Source organism: Calliopsis andreniformis, chromosome 9, assembly GCF_051401765.1.
Source record: "Calliopsis andreniformis isolate RMS-2024a chromosome 9, iyCalAndr_principal, whole genome shotgun sequence".
NCBI classification, from domain to species: Eukaryota; Metazoa; Arthropoda; class Insecta; order Hymenoptera; family Andrenidae; genus Calliopsis; species Calliopsis andreniformis.
In genome coordinates this window covers 15,968,792-15,992,524 of record NC_135070.1, presented here as the reverse complement: position 1 = coordinate 15,992,524, position 23,733 = coordinate 15,968,792, and the positions used below count along the sequence as shown (strand labels likewise).

General features: G+C 45.8%; 1 protein-coding gene across 1 annotated transcript in view; it reads right to left on the bottom strand.

Annotated features, from left to right (window-relative positions):
- The window catches only part of LOC143183829 (uncharacterized), a 118,594-nt gene extending 118,406 nt beyond the window's left edge, over positions 1 to 188 (bottom strand). The window contains exon 1 of the mRNA XM_076385566.1: positions 68 to 188. Within this exon, the coding sequence (XP_076241681.1) occupies positions 68 to 122 (55 nt within the window). The 5' untranslated portion in view covers positions 123 to 188. The remainder of the gene's footprint in view (positions 1 to 67) is intronic.
- Positions 189 to 23,733: the final 23,545 nt, after the last annotated feature.

Genomic DNA, 23,733 nt, shown 5'->3' with positions numbered 1-23,733 from the left:
TCGTAATTTTCTCAACCTTCCTACCTTATCAAAATCCCTTCGAAAGAAACGTTATCAATCGACTCACCAGTATAACACCAGGCCGGCCAGACAACAGGGCTCTCAGTGTCCAGCTCCCTCATTCTTTCAGCGACCCGCGGACATCTCCACTCCGTACGTCCCAACGTGGCGGTGAGTATGTCCAGTTTGATCTGCGATGAGAACTCCCGTCAAAAGAAGCAAACCGACGATCCTCGACGAGCAATCTGCCTCACAAGTCTCTCGAAACACTCTACTATCACGTCCGTCTCTGAGAACTTAAACCCTCGGTTCGTCACGGTTTAGGAACCACCTGTTGAACGTCAGACGTGGTTGATGCGCTCGCGCACAAGTCGAACGAAGATCATGCCCCCGTTCGGCAGGCTGACAGTCCTCCTCGTAGCGAGTCGGGCCCGAACATAGAGGTCGTCGAGCCCCTCGGAGGTACACGTGCAGGAGGCGATTCCAAGAGGCAGATAAGCGTAGATAAGCCGTCTGCGGCAGCGATAAGCCGCAGGAAGTACGTCATCGACTCGATTCCCCGGGGGCCTGTGACTTTCTCCTGTCGCAGCTGCCGCGCGACGATCTCTCACGCGTGTTACACGAAAAGGTGTTTCGCACTCGCCTCGAATCGCGCACTAAATGTCACGGAAATGTCAATGAGGAGTCGCGCGGATGTTTGACACCTTCACTGTCCCCTTTCCTCCGCGGCCCGTGTCCCGGGGAAACCAGTCCTCCCTGTTTAACCTGTGCACTATCGCCGATATCACTGACACTCGCGAAACACCGATCCCCGACTGGCGGACCGATCGTTCTCTCGCCGAGGCCTGGGCCCGATCGAGGCGGCTGGTCGGCTCGCGCGCGCGCGCTCGTGCGTGCGTTTGTCGGTAAACACTGCCGCGTAGAGCGGCCCTCGTATACCTGGAGGAGCAGGCCCGTGGCCGAGTCGTTTCCCCTCGATTGTTTACACGCCGGGAGCGGGCGAGCGACTGTCTCTGTTCTGTCCGGAGCAAGGACGCTGGCGAATAGGGCCGGCAGTGTCGACGGGGACCGGGTCACCAGGCGACGACCCCGGTGCCAACGGAATCGGAATGGATACGCGATCGATCGTCGCCTCCGCGTTCGGGAGGATCGTTGACGTAGCGCAGGATGACACGACACTACAACACGGCACTGCTGCTGCGTGAGGCGACGTCCAAGGGGACAGACGGAGACAGAGGGAGAAGGACGAAACTTGGGTAGGGGGTGAGAAGAGGAGACACGGTGAAAGGGGGAGGCGAGGAGGGAGGAGGAGGGAGGAAGAGGGAAAAAGAAAAAGAAGAGAGACAGAAAGAGAGTGAGTCAAAGAAAGAGAGAGAGAGAAAGAGAGAGAGAGAGAGAGAGAGAAAGATAGAGAAAGAGAGAGAGAGAAAGAGAGAGAGGGAAGAACCTGACCACCGGACACACTGGCTTGGTAGGCACGACACACAGGTAAGCGGAGTGGCACTTAGGTTGGTGCACCTGCCGCGAGAGTCCGCGTCGTAATGGGAGCGGGGCAACGGGCGGCAGGTAGGCAGGCCTACCGCTCGTCAACCTGCGGAGAAGGGGAATCAGTCACATGGCGAGGTGCCCCGCGCTGCCTGCGAACAAGGAGGTGGTAGCTGAACCAAGTGGTGGTGGACAAAGGTCCCTGGTGGTGGTGCCGGTGGTGGTGGCCGAGGCGAACAGAGGTGGTAGGATGCAGGACGAAGGAGTAGGAACTGAAGAGGACCTCGAACCACGGACGGTGTCGAAGTAACCTGTCGCGGGAGTTCTTTGTGGATGATCCCTCACAATGGCCCGCCAAAGATAATATTTTCTTTTGGCTCTGAGGCGACTCCTACGGCGGAAGGTGAACTGGAGTGTCTTGGCTTTGGCAGACGGTGGTCGAAAGGGGTCCTTTAAGTTCGAAGTTTGTACTTTTTTAGAGTATTGAGAGTCGTTCGTTTGTTTCGTTTTAGTTCGTTTTGCGTGTGTCGATAAATGTGTCAGAAGGGTTATATTCTATAAAATTAACTCCAAAACTGAGGTGCAAAGAAATATAGAGTCAAAATCGTCCAAGACAAGAATACGATAATACTAATTTAAACTTTCTTAATAAGTTTTCACTACTATTCCATTAATTTTTCTCGTGACCGTAAGATTCTTTTTGAGAATCTTTCGCCTTTATTTTATATTTCGTTCAATAAAAATCTCTTCTCTCTTAACCATGGAAATGCAACTATAATATATTACAAAGGACTTCAACAACAAAGAGAATATTCACGAAGCGAAAGTGATTCCTTCATTTACAAGATTTTACTGGTGTTCAAGCGAAAGACATATGCGGTGCCTTCGTGTTTCCAGCATCGGCTCAGGCTTCCTACAAAGGTCGCTGTTGAGTTCCATATTTGGATCCTCTGAAGGGACAGAAGAGTATTGAATTCCGCGCGTTTCGAACGATCCTCGGTACAACCTGATGGCAGATTGTCTCCCGACTAGTCGTTCAGGAACGTCGTACGCTGTCTAACTACGTCTTTCTTTACGTCTCTAGCCGAGTGGAGTTACGTTTCGTCTAGGCGGACAGTGTATCGATAAAACAGGAGAAGAATACCTTGTTTCTCCCAGAAGAGGATGTGAATGGAGTTTGCAAACAATTGCTGCTACCTTCTAGTACGGTGATCGATGATTGAATTATCTTTCGATGAAGATGATTGGAGGTACTTTCCTGTCAGAGGTTAGAATCGACATGACGGGTTTTGTATAGTAAAGCTATTGTAGGAATTCATGAATCTAATAGAATCTTGACTAGACAATACAATTGATTCAGAACACAGATGGTACTTGATACTGTGCAATACTAGGCTCTAATCTGAAATACAAGTGAGGTATTCTAAAACTCAGAAGGTGCAAAATTTAAGAAAATATGTGCATCACCAATTATTGAAAACCCTATATTTTAAAACCAATTCCATCTCTATTTCCCAAGTCTCCAAAGTCAACTACCTCTGCTGCCTATGACCTATCCTCACCAGAAGCTTCCCAATTGGAGCAGCATTACAAATTCCAATCTCTCCCCAGCACTCAGCCTCCCATTTCACGAATCAGCCATGAAACTCGTTCCAACGCCGGAGGAAGCATCCCTTTAATTGCCTCGTTGCAAAAGGAACGCCAAGATCCTCGTCACCAGAGGATCCCTCCTCATAACCCCAGGATCCCACGGCTAAACTCGCGCGTATGTCGCAAGGTCGTTATCGGCGTAGAATATCGGTGTAGCTTGGTGTCCTGGAAGCGTTGCCCTAGGCGTCTCAGCGTGGCGAACGCGAGCAGGACGGGCAGAGCGAAACGAGCTGCAACCGTGCACGGTAGGGTAAGGCGAGCACGTGAACAGCACGGACGAGAGCTTGTTAGGTTAACCATCACATTGTTTCACGAGGGCGTGGTGGCGTGTTGTTTGCAACGAGTGCGTGAAGAGCGCCTCTCCCAGGCCATCTTCTCTCTCTCCGGGTGCACAGGCTGAAGATCGGAGCCAGGCCATCGAGGGCGATATATCGCGGCCGATATATATCACTCGACGAGCCGCTCGGCTCTCATACGTCCGCTCGAGCGTACATATGTACGCGTACATCGCCTGGGGGCTGACTTCAAGGTCCTCGTTTAGATATCAGTTCCCTCGGAGATTATTCGAGAGAGGCAACGACGTCGCCTCCTGGTCGGCCACGTCCACGATGGCCGAGGCGTTACATCGGCGCATCCTATCTGCCCTGATCGGCCAGCTTCCGGAGCTAACGATTACCACCTCGGCCATCTTCTTTCGCGGCCCTGGCTGCGATTAAACGGTCCATCGACCCTATCCTCCAGCCACGACGATGTAGTAATCGCCGTGCCGCGTCGATGCGAAAGATTAGCGTCAATCGGACCGACTGCCGTACCCCGGGAACCCGATACGTGATTAACTATGATAATGACGCGCCCTGCGGTGAATGTCTCTGGTTGCACTGCCCGAGGAAACTGGGAGCGAGCTTTCTTGGTCACGCTTGGGGTTTGGAGCTGCGGTGAAGTTAGGTGCACAGGGATGCATGGAAGTGTGTAGACCTTCTGAGTATTTCTCTTTTGTTTTCGAACTTTCATAATGTAGAGTAATGGTTGAAGAATGTTATAACAGGCTTGTATCAATTTCTTTTACCTAATACCAGAATTAGAATTCTCTAAGCTATCCTTTAAAATTCTCCAAGTTTCCACCAGAAGCAACTAAGCTTCCACTCGTCTATTTTCATCCACACCTCAGTGGAGACACATAAATCCATCTTGTCTCACATTAGACGAGAAGAAAAAGATAGAAAGAAGATCGTCCCCAAATCGACAGGTTAAGGCATCCCGCAGGATTGGAAGTCGTAGCTAGCCATAGCTCATCTTCGGAGGCGAAGTAACCAGTGGCGTTCATGAATACGTGTTCATTATTTATGAGCAACGCCTCTCGGCATCAACTGGACCAGCCTCCCTATCTACCGGTAGGCACGAGGAGAGGCAGCCGGATAACGTATTACGTCTTCATATTTTTTCCCCTGATGCACGCCCGGTAATTAAAGGTGCCCCGCCAAGGACTCGGATGATTTATAGGCCGTGCCAGTTCAGCCTGATAAGATGGGACCGACTGATAACGAGATGCCTTTTGTACATCGAGGCCCCTGATCGAACTGGAACTTTCCTCCCTTTCTCTTCCACGCCACGGGGCCGGGTTATTCGAGATCGACCGCCAGTCAGAACCCGGTTTCATATGCGCTACGTACGCTTTTGCGCACGTTAATGGAGGACATTGAAGACGTCGGTTAACACTCGAGACTTGGAGACGACTGAGGTCGATCTGGAGGAGGAATGGTACTAGGGGAAAGTCGACTTAATGAAAGAAATATTCTCGATGAGAGCTCGGATATTATTTTCTTCTATTTTTGTTTTTTATCGTTTTTAAATGGGGCTCATTATATAGCACTGTGAAATTGAAAAAAATTGATCTTAAGAATTCTAGGTTCAGAGCATTAGGATAATTAAATCCTAAAATCAACACCTACATTGATTATCTAGGGAACCGAATTGAAAGAGTATCCCTAATAACGCCCCAATTTTTTGTAGATCCTTTATGAAAGCCTTCCCGAGGAGTTAGACCCAATTCATGCTCTGGGCTCCAATCATCATACTTCTCAGTGATTACAGAGTTCTGAGGCACTCTAATTCCCCTGGCGTAAGGAATCTCGTTTCTAAGTACCTACTGCTATTTTTAGAATCCCATGCGAATCCCTTCTCATCGTGGATTGACCAGGATTATACTGGACTATAAAATTTAAGCAAGAGATAAAATAGCCTCCTGTACTTTCAACAACAAAATAAGACATGTAGACCCTCATTTTTACTAATAGTAGACATATTTCTCATCCAACTTTTCGAAACGACTGAAAAATTCCTCAACCGGAAACCCACAGCCACCTCATCGTAATACCTAATGTACCCAGAACCATGAAGTCCCGTGTAACCAGGATCTCCATCCTCAAGATAGAGCATTTCGATTACTAGGGCTTAAAACAGCGCCCACTATTCGTAGTCAGCTTTCATCGTAACAGCAGACATTTCAACCGTTACAACCCAATATTTCACCGAGCCGGTCTTGTTCTACGCGAAACGACGCGATGCAAGGTCGAAGCACGGAGATCTCTCCGTCTCCCTCTCTCCTCTCGGCGTACGTGGACGTCACGGTCCCGTTGTCCCAAGAAATTTACGCTCGCCAACAAAACGGGGGCCTCGCGACGTGGAAAACGTCGGGGCCCGCTCAGTCGCCGATGATGATTTCGAGGATTTAATTGAGATGTCCAGTCCGCCACTAAACACCGTCTCTCCCTCGACCCCTCCCGCGGTCACACGGTCCCCCCCGCGAGGTCTTTCCTCGCGCCAGGTCCCAGTGCTTCTCTTCCGGGCGAAGAGGGGCGCTCTATTCGACGGGCCCCGTCGGATTTTTCGACCCGCTTCGTAGGACGTTTTATTGGCCGTTTGATTTACGACGAGCTTCGCTCGCCACGTAATTTGTTGCGCCCGTATTTAATTTGCCTTAAAAGCGTCCCGCGTTTAACAGCCGGAGAAGGACGCGACCGTTCAGTGGCGATGGACTCTCGCCGCGTCGGGAGGCGTAAAAACGATAACGGGCACCTGCTTTGCGGAATTTTTATTATGATGTATGCGGCGAACACGCAACGCGACGAGACGCGGCCTTAATGAGCCATGAAAAGGAGAGGATATCGGTGATGGCGATAGGGCGGGATTCGTATCGCCGGCTCCTTGATACTCGCTCGTTAGTCAGCTGTCCGCACTCTACTGACCAATCACGTGTTAACGTCGTCTCTTTGGGAAATTGGATGTGCTTGAACTTTGAGCGTTTGATTGAGCGGTTGATCGTTTTTATGCCGTTCGTGTGAGGATTTTATGTATGTGAGAGATTGTTTATTGCTTGGATTGCGAGTGCTGCGGAGCAGGAGTTCGTGTTGATATTTGACGACCGTATTTATTGGAACCTCGTGTGGAGAGATCGGAATGTTTCATGCAAACGTGGTTGCATGATGTTAGGTATAGATGTAGATTTCAGCGTTGATGTTAATGGTGAGCACGATACCTTTCTGTTCGTTAAATGTATTTTATAATGTGTAAAATACCGTCTTATTATGTTATTAGTTTAATATGTACGTGAATATTTCAGTCGTCTTCGGTGGAATTGGATACTGAGCCAAGAGTGTCTTGTCTGTGCACGACGGGTACATTCTACTTGCCGCAATAAGAGACTACTACTGTTGGTAGTATTCGGAAGCTATAATTCAAGTAATAATAGTAATTTATTGCATCAACCATATTTATTTACTCAATAATACTATCTTATTTAAAATCATGTTCACCTTTAACAATGTTAACCCTGTAATTTTTATAATTCTCGACTCTCCAAGCACCAAACATCTATATAATTTATTATATACCATGTTTAAATATTGTCTATGGTCTGAATCGGTTCGTCGAACTCCCCTTGCATGAAGAAAACGTTTAATGGCATCCCATGCACAAAACGACCCCGGATCATGTCACAGAACTCATTAACGTAAAACTCTCCAGGTTGCGAGAATATCAGGATACGAGCCAAGGGGGCGAAGACTCGCGTTTCTCCATTCAACAGCGTAAACTTCCGATGAAAAAGTTTCATGGCCTTTAAACGAAATCTCGCCGAGCCACGCAGGCTTTTTGCCCCACTATGAAAAAGAAACGAGGCTGCTCTCATAACGTACGGCTAATTTCGGTGAAATTTACACGAATATGCCGCGGGAAGATGTTGGCCCGAGTAATGCTCGCGGATTTTAGTTAATTAAATACCTCGTTCGATGAAGGCAAGTATGAGAGACAAATGCTACACGTTTCGGTGTTTACCACTTCAGCAGCCTCTCAAGGTAACGCACAAACAAGGACATTCTTCGAGCATGGGTATACTTGAACACTTTATTCTGAGTGAGTTATGTGAATTACGAAATGAAAATTCAAGCAGAGGAAGCGTACAATATTTTTGCACATTAGGCTCTGTTCATGGTAAAATTACCGTAACTTTCTAAAATAAATTATAAGTTGATCGAGTAAATTACAGATAGATTAGATAGATAATAAATAGAGTTAGTCGTTTCAGATAGATTAGATAGATAATGGATACAGTAGGCAGGTCATAGGTGGATTACGCAGGTAACAAATTAGATAGATCATAAGTGGATTAAGTCATTTACAGAAGTACTTATTAGCAGGTAGATTACAGAATCGGATTAAACGTCCACTAGGAGAAAATTCCTGGATCTTCAATATTAAATCCCCAAGAAAACCTTCAAGAGATACACATCGTAAAATATTCCTTTATCGATTCTCAAACCTACTACAAATGCATACTACTCTAATCCTGCTGCAGCATCGAAATTTTTAATACCTCTAAACAAGTGTTTTCAATTCCTCGAACACCTTGTACCACCACAATGGTATTACTCGAACCAAAAGAAGCTACAAGCCTCCCCGCAGTGGGGACACCAAAGAACCGGAAGCTGAGACGATGCAGCATCTTTGGTCTCCAGTGTTGCAGGGCAGGAAATCAGTTAGGGGCAAGCGCGAAGATTCTTTTCGTCTCGAATCTCTATGTGGCCCGTGTTCTCGCCGATTAATATCGCGCGCCGTGCGAAACGATAAATGGGATGATAAATGCGAACACGCACGATTATAGCAGCCGAGGTAACGCCGCCAGATGCCGATGAATCAGCGGAGGTAAAGGTCAGAGGAATAAACGTGCACTTGAAAGGTCAAGGAAACGGTCAGCTGTCGAATCGGATTCTCGTAGAGGAGAGGAGCAAAAATGTGTGAATCTAGAGGCCGTGATAGGTGAATTAATTATCGATGTCTTTTTTACACGGGCCTTCAAAAAAGTGGTTGCCGCGGTTGCACGATCGTTACGCAACCTGCCCGAGAAACTCGTTAATTATATCGCTCCCGAGTCGATGCCTGCAAAGTGTAGTCGATGTGTAATTGAAATGGACGGGCCGCGCGTACGACGTGTAATCCAGTTAGTATCACGTTTCCCCCTTGCTGCAACATGCAACGACATTGTCGTGAACAATAATAATTATGAGAGGTCGCTTCGAAGGCGGGATTTCGCGAAATGCGTTTTATCACGCTGCAAATGTCACCAACGCCTGCAACCTGAGATCTCTTAAGCTCGAAATTGTTAACGATTATTGGGCTTGCAATAGATGGTGGATGGTATGCGATTATGGTGAAAAAGGATCTTGTTTCAGATTGTTCTGAAACAATTTGAAAACTTAGTTTCTCATCACTTGCTTAAGACTAAACCTCTTCAAGGAACAGAAACTCAGGTTCAATTCTAAAAACTTGATTCGTCCATGCTACACACCATTCAAAATGCAATCACTCACTATTTTTTATTCCTAACGTCAGCGAGCTACGCGGCAGCTGTCATCGATCCGACGTCACTACGATAAAGCCGACGGTTTATGAGCAATAACTCACGCGAGGCGAGCGCACAGAAGGCGTTTTCGAAAACGAAGCGGATCATCGACCATTTTATTGCTTCCAGCCTTAGCCCGTTAACGCGTCGACCAGTAAACAACGGATGGTTAATTAACCGTGAAAACGTTTGACGTTCCGAACGTGTCACAAATATCGCCACAGTGAACGGTTTACGGCACAAGGAAATGAAAATAGCGTCGATTCCAGCGAACTCCACGCAATAGACTTCTTCCATTTGCGTCTCTACGACTGGGTATATCCCAATTTTTCTTCTATTTCGGGCTGTGAAGGTACGGACGCTATGCAAATCTATGTTGTCTTCCAATTCAATACAATTTCATCGATCGAAGGGGACGTCGAAGTGGAAAACATGAAGAGGAGACGTCGTAAATTCATCATCTCGACGTTAAGTATGAAGACATTGCCAAGATCTAGTAATAGTCGAGAGGAACGGTGTTTGGAATGTCTGGATCACTGGTAGCCCCTGCGAGGATGATACGCGACTGATATTTATCTAGCATTTTAATAGCAACCTTACAAGCGGCATACCCTCGACGTACAACGTAGTAAAAGGCTAGAAACACTCGTAAAACTGGTGGACAGAGTAAACTGGGTAGCGTCGGAGCTGCTATCGTGAATGATATGATCTTGTTGGTACAGTGGTAGAAGGTACCATTAGAGATCTGCAGATTCCATGGAAATAGCCGCGCGACGAACGACCGGTATTAAGGTTGAATAGGTCTCCGAACGTGTGAGGAAAATTTAGAGGGTTTCTGTGGAATGGGGACGATGAAATTATTATGTTGTAATTTATGGAGAATTAATATGGGTCAGAAAAAAAATTTTCAATTTAAATTATGGTAAAAGTTGTATACCGTCAGTGCACAACAAAGTATTAGTGAGTAACGAATAGAGAATGAAAACTTTTTTCTCGTGTACTCGTAAGTAGTATAGTCAATGTAAAGTACTCCTAAGAAAGAATATTCAGAATTCACCAAACCATTCTCTTTCCTTTCCCTTATTTTTTTACAGGTAGTCGTAATTCTAGGTAAACTCCACCTCTCATAATTTATATTAAAATGACTCATTCATCTATTCCCAAATTAATCCTTCTCAAGAGGAATCACATACTTATGAGTACAAAAATTTCTCAGATACGAGTCAAAGGAGATTCAGAGCTGAAAAGTTCCCAGATCAGCCACAACATTGAGAATCCCTCAGCTCGGGGGCACTCTGTAGGTGCAAGGGAAAGAAGGCCAGAAAGGAATAAACACCGAAAGATGAACGGTGCACTGCCAGCGCACAAAGTGCAATTTCATCATTTTTGAGTCGTAAAATGTGGCCAATGAACAGCGTAAAAATGAATAACTGGAGGATCGTTCACCCGCCGAAGCTCATGATGCGCGGTCCGTTCCTTCGACAGAACGTTTTCTTTCGACCCAGCCTCCCTCTTTCTTCATCCTCTCCAGCACTTCACCGCGGAACGATTTTTATCTTCCGGGTAGGATAGATTATCTTTATTTACGAGCAATCCGTGGCGTGAGCAAATTGTTTGGGAACAGTAGGGTCTCGCTTATTTAGAAGCCATAAACTATTCAATACGCGAGCAGACCAAAGAGGATTCGAAGCTATTCGCGAGGAGGAAGACTCGAGGAGGCGACATGTCCGAGCTGAGATTTCTCAAGGCAGTCTCTGTTTCCAGGTCTAGGACGCGAGAACCGTTCCTCAATGACGCGTTTCACGACGATCGCAGGACAAGAAACGCGGAAGGCCTTATCTGATGCAACGACGAGGCAATAAACTTTAATCAGAAAGGCCTGTTATTGGTTGTAAATAGTACAAACCTTAGGACGATAGGCTGGGTGGGAATCGTTGGTCGGGGTCGATCTACGTAACCCCGTTTGATGCACAACGAATCTCTCATGGTCCGTAGAAACTGTTTTCTGATGGATCTCTAACTGCAATCGGTAGAGCTAGAATGTTGGCAGAGGCTGGAATCCTGAAGGTTTGTTGATTCAGGGAGAGATTGATTGGAAGTTGATGTGCGATTGAGTGCTTAGTCGGGATTTAATCGAATCCTATGTTTTGTTTCTGTTTGACGGGGGAGAATGGTATTGAGGGGAATCGTCAAAGAATAAATGGGGAACAGCCTATATGGAACTGTGAAACAAGATTTAATTTAAACTACCGGTTCTACTATTTTAATGGAAATTCTGAACCCTTATGCTTCTATTGTATCTATAAAACTCTCTACTTCTGAGAACTCGTAAAACCCTTAAATGAGTTGCTACTGTTAACTAAATAGGTTCTCTTCTATTAAAATATTAAGATCCTTAAAAATCACCTGGAAGCAAATACCGAACTAATCAAGAATACAGTTCACAAATAACCATAAAACATGAAAAGAGACTAAAATAAATGATACTCTTTAAATTAGAAAACGAACGAATCTCGGTACCTTAAACAGGAGTCATCAAACACACGAAAAAAGCGGACGAAGAACCTTCGGTCAAGTTTCAAGGTCAAGGATGTTAACCGACCTCGAATGAAGGTCAACCAGCGAAATACAATTACGGGAATCAGATAGAAGCGGAACGCCATAAAACGCTGGACGTGTGAAATGCCATATATCGACACTCGCCAACCGCATCGGTGATCAATAATGGCAACGAAACAGCGGGAGGAGAGCGGAGGAAGAAGAACGAGCAGAAGGCTCCACCGGGAGAAGAAGAAGCAAAGGAAGAAGTAGGAGAAGAGAGACGATGAAGAGGAGCAACAAAAGGAGCAGCCTCGGGTGCCGGGCGGGGCTCAGATGTTTATCCCAGTCGACCTCTTCTCCTAGCTCTCTTCAGGCCCCTCTTCATGGTACCTGGCGTGCCCCCTTCACCTCCGTTTCTTGCGGAGAAGCGCGCCCTCGGCGATCCGGAGCCGCGGAGCGTTGCATCTACGTTATGCGTGCTCTCCTCTGCCTCGGATGCGCTTACCAGTGGCGTCGCAACCGTCATTCTGCTCCAACATGACAACCTAACTTACTCTGTATCCTGGGGATTCATTCTAGACTCGCTTCACGCGATTCTGGACCATTTATGAATGGCTACACTTTTTCTATTCTTTTTGGAAATTCCTCATTAGCTGATTTGGAATTGGATATGGAAGTTATTATGGTCTCAGATTGTTGGTTCGTGATACCTTCGGTTTTGAATTGTTGCTATCATGAAAGCTTGACCAGTAGAAACACTGATCACGCTATTTTTTCTATATAGCTGTACTAGGTTATAATTACAGAAAAGGAGACTAGAAAAAATTATGTTTCTTAATAAATAGAATTCTTCTTAGACCGGATACCTGGATCTTCTTCCTCTTTCTCAACTGAAGTAATTAAAGTGAGATTAATCTCATCTAGAAGAAATCACTCTTATAGTAACAGGATGATTTCTAAGAATCTTCCTTACGCATCAACAACAAAATTATTGCTGATAGCTGATAGATTCAGCGCAGGATGTTCGGTAGATAGCAGCCTAGTCGATGTATCAGGAGGTAGTTCGCTTTGATAGCCATATTCGCTCATAATCAAACCGACCGGAAAGGGAACGAGGAGGGCGAGGTCGCCGGCTCGTGACGGGCTGCTGGACGATGGGTACTCGCAAAAAAAGAACGTTAATCAGACACTTGGTATCGCCTCTATTCAGCTCCCGGCGAGCGGAGTGATCTAGCTCGCAGCAGGTTCTTGGGAGCAAAAAAATCGATGAATGAACCTCGTCGGGCAGTGGAGAAGGTTCGTTTTGCTCGACCGAATTCTCCTCGCGAGAACTTGCGAACTTCCAACTCCTCGATTTTTACATTGCCTCGCATGATCAACTGGGTTCACCAACTTACTGCACAACTAATCGCCACTGTGTTCCCCTTTCGTCAAGACACCATGTTAGAAGAAAGAAATATCATTCTAACACCAATATCTGCATCCACTCGAATAAAGTATCCAGAACCAAACAACCAAGCACCGAGCACAGCCTACTCTACTCTCGTCTGTCTTCAACATTCCCAATCCCCTGAACCTAGGAAGAAAATCATCGCAACTAAGATTGCCCTAAGTCCTCCAGCTCCACCTTCCCCTCGAATCTCAGCATCAATCTCGCCATCATCTTCGCCAATTAAAACCCCCCAAAGATCGAGCACGGAACGAACAAAGGAGCACTGGATCACGCAGGATCCTTACCAGTCGGGCACGTATCCCGCTGATGACGCACTTCCGGCCAAGTGAACCCCCATGGTGGCCCCGGTGATAATTCCGGTGGATCGAGAAAGAGCTTCGAGATCCATCCACCGTGACTCCGTGGCCCCGTGACGACCCCAGCGAGATGTTTGCTCTTGTTGCGGTGCGCGCAGCGGAGAGGCCGCCGGCAGCCGGTAGGAAGAAGAGGAGGCGAACGAAGATAAAGTGGAGGGAGCGAGGGGAGGAGAAAGGAGGGCCGAGGGGGGGAGGAACAAGAAAAACAGGAAGACGAAAGGAGAGGAGAAGGAGGATGGGTCCTCGATCCGACGCCTAGCCTCCGAAGGAGCTGCGCCCGAGTGGCAGGGCGCAACCGATGGTAGCGGTTCGCTCATCATTGTAATTACTTCGCAAGGATGTACCAGTATATTGGATCATTATCGACCGCTCCATATCTACCACCTAGCCCATAAGTATAGACTTATGCTCCCCGTGCCCTGTTACAGACCTGTAGCCTCTGCCAAACGTGCTGTATATCTTCCAGCTACGAGGGTATATCTTCGAGGATATTGCCGCGCACTCGTACCCAAAGGGGTGGGGAAATAACTATTGCCACTTGAAATAACTCGCCACCTTGTCCTATGGGGCAATTTCCTGGCGTCCAGACGGCCTGAACCTCCACTCGGGATAGTAATGGTCTCGTTGAGCATCGTGTCACTAGGTGCTCTGGTCGGATGCGGTTTAATGTTCAATCTACGAGGTAACGAGGTTGCAATAAATTTATGTGGTCTGAGTCTGATGAAATTTTATTTTTGGGACAGACGTGGCGTTTCGTTTATTGGAATCTACTCTCTCTGTTTAAAACATAAGTTTCTATTTCGTGTGTCAATATACTACTCCGAATCAGAGATACAGATCGATAGAATTGAGTATATTTCTAGAACTCGATTAGAGAACATCGCTCCAGGTGTAATATATTCATTGGATAATAATTTACAAATTGCTCTTGTTTACGTCTTCCTTGCTCAAAGAATAATGTCGCCTTCCTAATGGAGACTCGGAACCCTACTTGAACTATTTCGCAGGAACTTGAATAATAAAGAAGGAACATTTGCTAAAATTTATTCATAACGCTTTATACCACCAATAAACCCTCTAAATGTATCTACTATATCAAATTCCTCGAACGAAGCTTCTGAATTCCCCCGTAACTCACTCAAGTTATCCCCAACAATTTCTAACCTTTCTTACATACATTGCTGTACAAATCATCGTAGAGTGGCGAGAGGCCCAACAACGTAGCAAGTTAACAAGACCGCTCGGCTGATCACTTGGTTGCGCTATAAATCACGGGGAAAAAATTCCCATTCATGCAAATCGGTATCACCGAGCACCGCGGGCTGAATATCGTTCAGCTGGCCCCTCGGACCGATCGAGTTATTTCAAGTGGCAGCGGTTATTACCCCACCCTATATATCCAAGGGAATATATATCCTCGCAGAGATGGAGTCACGTATGTCGATGATACCAAGAGCACGTGCACCAGTGTTGGTGTCCACACCAGCGAATCTCGATCTTGGCACGTAGCAGCTAACGACTCGTCCGTACGAGTCTCTGATCAAATAACCCGCGACCCGAACAACTTTCTCAGGGGATCTTGCATCGCTGTCGAAAAGGCACGTTCCCGAGGAATCGATGCCCGCGCATCGTGGATCGCGGAAGCTCAATCGAACGCCTAACGAGGGCTGACATTAGACGTGTAATTATATAGCGAGCCCCTCGCTGGGGTTCGGTTTGTGTATGATTCGCTAATGAACGATTCGCTGTAATTATCGGTGTTCAGTGATTTACGTAGCGCGTGTGCCACTTACGTGCATCCTTTTCAGGATCTGCCTTGGGGAGCGCGTTAGGGAAGGGAAGTTGCGTTGCTTTTGACAGAGGTATGTAGATTACGTTGACCACAGTAGTTATTCCGTATAAGATGTCTACTATTTTCTGGATCTGTTTGGAGCGGACGAGATATCATTTTGTGGGTTCAGTGAGGCCTTTGATGACAGGATCTTTGCAGAAGAAACGTTGATCCTCGGTGAAGTGTTTTCATGGAAAATTACTAGAAATATTTCAGAATAATATTAGCATTTAATTAGAGTGCGAGAGGCGTGTTTTAATATTATTAACTTTGGCATGAGGTCCCTTCTAAATCTTTCAAGTCTACTATCAAGCTGGAAATCGTTCCACGTCATAGAAACTGCCCTTTGGAATGCCGTAGAAATTCGATCGCGAGCTTGTCAACCCGGTCGATGTGACCGCGAAAAGAGAGATCGCTTCCGCTCCAACGATAATCATCGATACATCTCGATACGTCTCGAAGGATACAGGGCGCCTTCTTTGTCTGAGATATCTGTGGTACTTGGCTTCTTTCTCTCGCAATTCTCGATTTTCAGCTGCGAATTCGACACTGTAGAATATCATTCTTCTCCACTGCATTTTCTCAACACCTAGCATATTAAACAATACTACAGGTCCACCACACCAGACAACCATCAAAATCCTCTACCACATTCTATCTCGAAGAACCCTCTTCTCTACCGGTCGACATCTCAAAGAAACACCAATCCCAAGAACACTGTCTGCAACCCGCTCGAAATCGATCATCAGATCCTCCAGCCTGAGATAAGCCAGGGCAGCGACCGTTAGCTCTCAGCAACAGGACAGCCACAGCAGCAACGAGGATCAATCCAGGACGTGCAACGGGAGCCGTCGAGGCAACGGGAGCGTATCGAAAGATGCGCCGTCGATAATCCTTCAGCGTAGGTCGGCGTGCATCGTGCAGGGCCCTATCGGGGCGAGGCAACTTGCTCCCAGTTTCAGAAGCAACAACAGCAGCAACGAAGGAAGAGGCGGCGGACGAAATGGGGGGGACAGGGGAAGCGGAGTTATCTGGTCTGTTTCTCCATCCTTTCCTTAACCTCTGGCTCGCTTCCTCGGCCGCCGCCTTCGACCTACGTGTAGATGCTCAGGTGTAAAACCGTTGATTGCCACGGCAGTATTTTCCCTTTGCACGGCAGGACGGGTAGCAGCGGTGGGCGTGCCGGCCACAACCGTAGGGAGACGGCCAAGGCCTCCTCTCATCGTGCTACCGCGATTATGTTCATTATACTTTGGCACACGCGTGTGCGTACGTGCGAGTACTTACATCTGGCCTCGCCTTTCCACCGCGCGCATCAACGCGCCGAACGTGACGCCAGGACGCGGTGTGTTCTCGCGTTCCCTCGGCCAGAGGTTCATGGGTGGGCTACGTTTCCCCGAGACTCTGATCTGTTGCCCTCGGTGTCGACGGTTGTTCATTTGCTGCCCGGTGATTACGTGGGAAACCCATTACGGATTAAAATCTTCTCTAGGGTTGATACTTTGATACGTTTCTTGACGGGAGACTGCTGCAGGATAGTTTAATAGGAGGCCTGACGACGAGCCTGACGGGAGACTCGAAAAGAGGCTTGGATTGGGCTCTTAGGAAGTTGATCCTCCACTGATGGGCAAACTTTATTAGCAACAGCGACTTCTTTCGTTCACATCAACGCCATTTGCTCCTGTCATGTAGAAGCTTAGGTAGATCTTGTACTGTTGCATGATATCAAGATGCAGCTATCTTCTTGTGAACAGGGAACTTTATACTGTTGTTGAAGAGGGAATGCATGGAGGATGTTGAAATTCAGCTAAGCAGAGATCACTGTTCTAAGGAGGTGCATCGAATTTATATCACAGCTCATATTATCAATGACGGTTGGGTGATGAGCGCGCACGTATCAGGTTCGAACCTGATACTGAGACATCGAGGATGAGGCTGGTTTAGAATTCCACCGAGGTGGAGCCTTGACATTTCGTGGCCTGGAATCGACTGGCATAATTGATCGGCCTCCGCAGCTCCCATTCGACGAACGACAATGCTATTCCATTGCGTCTGGTATGGATACGACGGACTCACGTACTCGACGGTTGATGAAACGCGGTCGCACATCACTTTGCAAACTGGATTCCAGGGTCTTGTGAACTGAGCTGGAGGGGAAGGAGTATCCCAAGTTTTCTGAAGTTGAAGATCTCTGGGAGATCCGAAGTGAACTAGAATTTCCGCAAAGTTCAAGAGAAGAAGTGGTAGTTAGAAGATTTCAGAAGTGTCTTCTTAAAATAGAATCTGAATCAGTTCAGCTGGGTACTAGGTGTTCTCATTAGCAGGTCTACCAGAAGCCAAGATACACAAATCACATGAATAGATATTTCCTTCAGCACCCATCTGGCCACAGAAGCCAGAGGTCATAGAATCCCTAATAAAGAAGAATTGCAACACGTTCAATTTGATTCGCAGTCGCAAGCAGGAGCAAGAGCAAGAAGACTATCATTCAGAATTCCCTACTTTGATCATTGAACCTCAAATGGTACCGCATTTCAACGAAACGATTCTAAATAAATGTGAGCCAGGTCTGAGGTACCACTTTCATAAATTACATCGTCCTCCTCGTAACGATGTTCTGTGACGCCAAAAAGTTACAACCATCGAGCAGCTAACTATCGATAACTTTACGTCCCCGAACGTTTCCATAAATTGAACAGCAGGACGACGTTACCAATAAATCGGCGTAGCAACCGTGCGCTCCTAAAAAGAGGAGGAAATGAAAAAAGAAGTGACACGGCTACCACGGGGACGTTCTCTCCTAGCATACCTATCATTACCGCGGGAACGGTCGTGCAATTCGTTCTGGTTAAACGGACGTACCAGGCCAGGCAAATGGAGGCTTGCTGGCCACGACAAACAAATGCCACAAGTGCTGCAATTTTATGTCGTTAACGACGGCCAGGCGTCGAGGTTGAAACGCGCGTGTGTGAACGTACCAATAACGCGACTACCCGAGCCACTAAAAATTTTATAGCGTCGCGGTCGCCAGGGTTTAGAGGGGAGCAGGGGAGGCAGGGACAACGGTGGCGAAACCCTGTTTAACAAAGTAATGACTACAATTATTCTGCTTTACATCTGCCTCGTGGAGCTAGCAACCATACCCTCGCGAGGGAGACGATGCAATTTACTACGTATAATCGTCGATCAACGGGAGTTACATCTACTTGGATTGTCAGCTACCCGCTTGCATCGATACTGCGTTTTTCTGGCGGCTGAGTGACGGCTGTGTCAGAAGACTGCGGAAACAAGGGTCTAGTCGGTAGAGGGTTTTGGTATTTTTTTTTGTGAGAGTGGCTACAGTGAGATATGCAGGAGATTTAAATGCCTAAGTGAAAGAGAGAGGTTTTGAATGTCAGTTTGATTGAGCGAAGGTGAAGTTATGAACGAGGAAGCCATAGATGAGATGGAAAATCGAAGATGCAGGAGTGAAGAGAATTTTGGACTCCTTAGACTGGTTTTTTAACAATAAACTTAATAATATAATAAAGTAATTGAATCTAGGGTAGCTCAATATTATTACAGGATTCTTAGAAGGTATTTGTGAAAGACTGAGAAATCCTCAAATTGAAAACTAATATGCAACTTGGACCACGAATGCACACATCCTCACTCTCAATGATTTTAGTTACTAAAGAAGAATATTCAAGAACAAAACGAGAGTAAAACATAGAAAATGTTTCAGAGTGTGAACAGATGCGTCAGATCTGGAGCGTCAGTGGCAGGGAGGCTTGCGTGCAGCCAGTACTAACACTGTCTTCCTCGTGAGATAACAAAGTATTCCTACCCCACGGTCGGCGTGGGTCTCGGGTGCATAGGAAAAGTTGCTCGCGTGGTTCGTGTCGTGGCTCGTTCGATTTACATAAACACGTACTCATTGATTGCCTGGCCAGATTGTCCGGCGTTATTACTCAGACGATCGGTTAACTCTTCCATAGGACCTGGGGTTAATCGTTAAACCCTAATCGTTTCGCTACGCACCAACCACGGCCTTGGTCCCTTCGAGATCGATACGCCGTGATTTCAGGGTGTCGAGGCCACTTTATTTGGGATACGTGGCTCCGTTACGCGCGATTAGCTCCCCCAACAGGGATTTCATTGTCTTAAGGCGATCGGTTGATCGTTCTGGTAGCACCCGGGGCGTTCCTAGTTCTGCGGTAGCGCTTTTTTTCGAGTCTGACTAGTGCGTGGTTTCACCGTGGAGGAGATTGAAACGATAGAAAAAGGGGATAGCGTTGTTCGCGCTGATTGAACTTGATTCAGGAGATGGGGAGTTCTTTTTGCGTTATGAAATGGGAGTACGATGATTCAGTGCGTAAGAAACTATGATTTATGTAATTTTTTTGAACGAGTACTAGGGCTCTTGAGAGTCCATTTAAAGTGCACTATAGTAGCTAAAGGTTGAATTTATACATAAATTTTCGAATCGAGTACTAAATAGAATAAAGTTTGTCAAACTCACCGAACTGGCACGCGTAGGAGCCGCCGCCATCGGGGAATCCGTTCTTCTCCGAACCTGAAACAACGAGAACGCATCGTTAGATCGAGAAATCGATAGCGGAATAATGCAAAGACGGATAAATGGCAGAATGCAAGGAACGTAAATGCAAGCACCACCCACGATGCAACCCTTTCTGTATACTGTCATTAGAGGGACCGCCCTAGAATATCGGATCCAAGGTTTCGCACGAAATCAATGGGAAGATTCTAATCAAATCGATCGAGGATTCAAAAGGGGTCTGTGGGATCCACTATTCATTGTCTAACAATGTAGATGGTACAGACAGCTCATTTAGGACTAAATGAAAGGGTATGCTATCCTTATCTAGATTTTCAAAATTTTAAATTTTCAAATTTTTGAATTTTAAAATTTAAAAATTTTCAAACTTTCGAATTTTCAAACTTTCAAATATTCAAATTTTTTAATTTTCAAATTCTTAAATTTTCATAACCACTGTTAAACATTCCACTCTGTACAATTATTTTAATGTTCAATGCTGCTCTTCCTTTTCCTCTTCTTTCAGTATCTTCAACTTGCTACTTTATTTTCAAGCGTCTGCAACTCGCCCTAGATCTCCTGACTTATCAACAGACTTCTAATCAAGAGAGAGTACTCTCTCGCGCGACCATGGAACCTGTATTAGTTAACCTTGTCAGATGGGTCAGCTACCTTCTAGTTGGTCGTGCATGCTAAGTAGCTACTTCGTGGGTGGTGCTCCTGGCTACCACTTGCAGTTGCAGTCGCAGAGCACGTGGTATTCGTCGATCGATCGATCGATATGCGTTCCATCCCCGAGTGATTGGAATTGCTAGCCCCTCTTGCACGTTCCAGATTGTCGAGCACAGTAGTCGAACATAAGATAGCTCCTTATTGCTGACCGAGCAAATAAGTCCCTGGTGTTATCGAAACTGAAACCTGCGTCCAGTTCTTGTAAGAGTCAACCATTCCTTGCTACGATCCTCAAATGAATTTGTAAGGTACACTGATTCGGCCATTATGGTCCAGCTAAATATCTCAATAGTATGCAGTAGTATATGTTACTCTATAAGATTTACTATATTTCTATAATTTTAGGAATATGATTCCTTTAGAAAATTCAATTTCAAATAATTGACTGTCTATTTTTTCAACTGGAATTTTTGGTATTTTTTGAATAAAAAATCACAAACTTAGAAGAAAGAGGATACAACCCAATTCCCCACACAGTATCTGATGCCCACAATGTACACGTGCACACGTACACGCGAAACGATAATTAAATCAATACGATCAAACGATAGAAACTGTTGTTGCGGAACAGTTTAATTGGTCCCTGGCTACGACTATGCATTATTCCAAGCTCCTCGGTAGACCGGTACGTCGAGGCACGTCAAAACGTTAAAAACGAGAAAACCTCTCAGCGGGGTACCTGCTACCGAGCTTTCCTGAGTTACCCACGACTTTTTCTTCCTCCACGCGTCCGAGCCAAATGAAAGCTGCTGGTTGCTGTGGACGCGCAGCATGAGGTGGATTCTCGTGCGAGAACGACGCCAATAAAATTGCGCGATTACTCGTTTTCTCGGTGTTTCAATGTCCAGACTCGGTAGCCGAACGACGTATCAAGTCGTAAATTTGCGATTTCGAAGATGGCAACAAGTGCGTTTCCAGGATTGCCGTGTTATTTATTCCTGTCAGTGATCGTGGAAGTGATCTAACAAGTACTTGAAGCTGAGGATTCTGCTACCGATGAAACTTCGTGTAAACGCTGAACATGATGAAGCACGTGATAAACAATTTTCTTTTCTTGATAGAGAATCTATCATGATTATAAAATTATACCAGTATAAATAAACATTCTAGAAATGTAAGAAAGTTGGATTCTTACCTCCATATTCTTCCGGGATAAAATGGAAGCCCCAATCGAGACTGAACATGTTGAAAAATTTGTTAATTGTTCTTTAAATTCCTTAAAGTCTTTCTTTCCATTGTACACTATGATTTATTTTTAGTCACACTGTCACTAGTTCACCGTTACAGATGAGTCAGCAAGTTAAGAGCACTTAACAATATCAAGACATCTACTCCTGGAAAACCCAAGATGAGCATTTTAATTTTCCAGACCAACGGTGCTACATTCCCTATTTATCGATCATCCGAACAATGCAATTAACAATACATTGCCACAAGCGTCATCCAAACTATTCTAACAAAATCGTCTACCAAATGGAATTCCCGACAACGAGCCGCTTACGAGTATGACGGTGGATCGCAATTTCATAACGTCAGGATGAAACTATCTCTATGCTAGGTGTGGCTGGCCACGCAGCAGCCCGAGAAAAAGATGGCAAGGAACGAGAGAGAAAAAAAAGGAAACCGTCACGGATTTCCTTCCCAGGCAGCGTTCCCTTTTGCACGGTTCAGATTACAGGTGCCATTGGCGGTTTCCTTCGACTTGCGTTGCTTTATCACGATGGTTTTGCCACTTTGCCGGTAGAAAAGAAACGCGGCCACTTATCCGTGGATCATAAAACACGTCGTAACCGTACTATTTCGCGCGGCCTTTCTGATATTCTGCTTTGTATACCTCGCAGACCAAGCGTGTCGTCGTTCACTTCTCCTTCACCTCAACAGGCTACCGTTTCCCGCGTTAACGTGACGCCATAATATCTTATGGCCGTTCCTATCCTCTGAACTAGATGTTACCAGAAATCGTGTGGTTGTTTGAAACGCCCCTGCGGCTGCCCTGCTCGTTTCAGGTCGTGGTAACTGAGAGGTCTTCAATTCCGTGGAGAGTTTTTAGAGCTCTTCGAGGGTACATTTCGTTAGCAAAAGGAAATTGAGAAATATTATAAAGTTGGTGAACGAGTGAAAAAACTGTTCAAGTGGAGTGTGTCTGACTGGGAACCTATTCTACTGGCAGCGGTAATAAAATCAATCACCTGTCGCCGGCCACTCTGTGTAATAAAAGTAATTAAATTTTGAGTTAAAATAGTGATAATAAATTTTTTATTCCTTTCTTTTTTGTTACTATATGTGCTACACAATGAGCTGATGTATGCGTCAAGTAATAATCATAAAATTTGAATTGAAATGAGGCGTACAGTGGAGCTTGTAAAGACACTGAACTGCCATCAAATATGGTATAATTGAAATTTACTATCCAGCTATCGTAAATTGAAATACAGTAAAGCTCTAGAAAGTAGAAAGCGCAATGGGAACGTTCCCGTGGTGTACTTCCTCGCAAAAACTGTCATGTCGAAGTGGCATTCTGATTCTCCTAAATCGCCTGAAGCGTGAAACAAACTCTATTCTCACATTTCTCTATACCACTTGACCATGAAGAAATAAATCGCGCGATCGCCACACCGATCATTCTTTATCTTCTATACTATGACTCAGAGGCGTGCACAGTTACGGAGGCGTAACGTAACAGTTCTGGAAGAGAAAAACCGTGAAATTCCTCAAGAGCTCATGCAAAATAGCGGGGAACGCCTTCTCGAAAATCCAGTGAAAAATGTAACCTCTGCCACTCTTTGAAACGTACAACAATGGATCGCGGAATGCTAGGCTAAATCGATTCGCGTGTGCTCAAGTGTGACTTCGGCGGTGTAATTGCAGTAATCGAAATCGGAGAAAAAGCATGGGTCCATAATTGTATAAACCGCTCTTGCTCTTTCTAGTTTTTACTGAGATGTAACATTATTATGCAGGCACAGAATATTGAATTATGTTTGAGATGTAGAAGGATAGCTTTGAGATGATCCCAGATCTAGCTACCAAAATTTCAAGTAACTACTCCCAGTATATAATAATTAAATTTAACTAAAATTAAATTCTCTTAATTAAGCTTCAACCTGTCCAAGAATTCAGAGAATGATTCTACTTCTCAATACTGACTTCAACTCGAGTCACCATTCATTCCTCATTGCCATTTCAGGATCGTCTAACTGATCCCGCTGACTTCAGAGTTGCTACCAGACAAGTTTTCCACGACGATGGAAG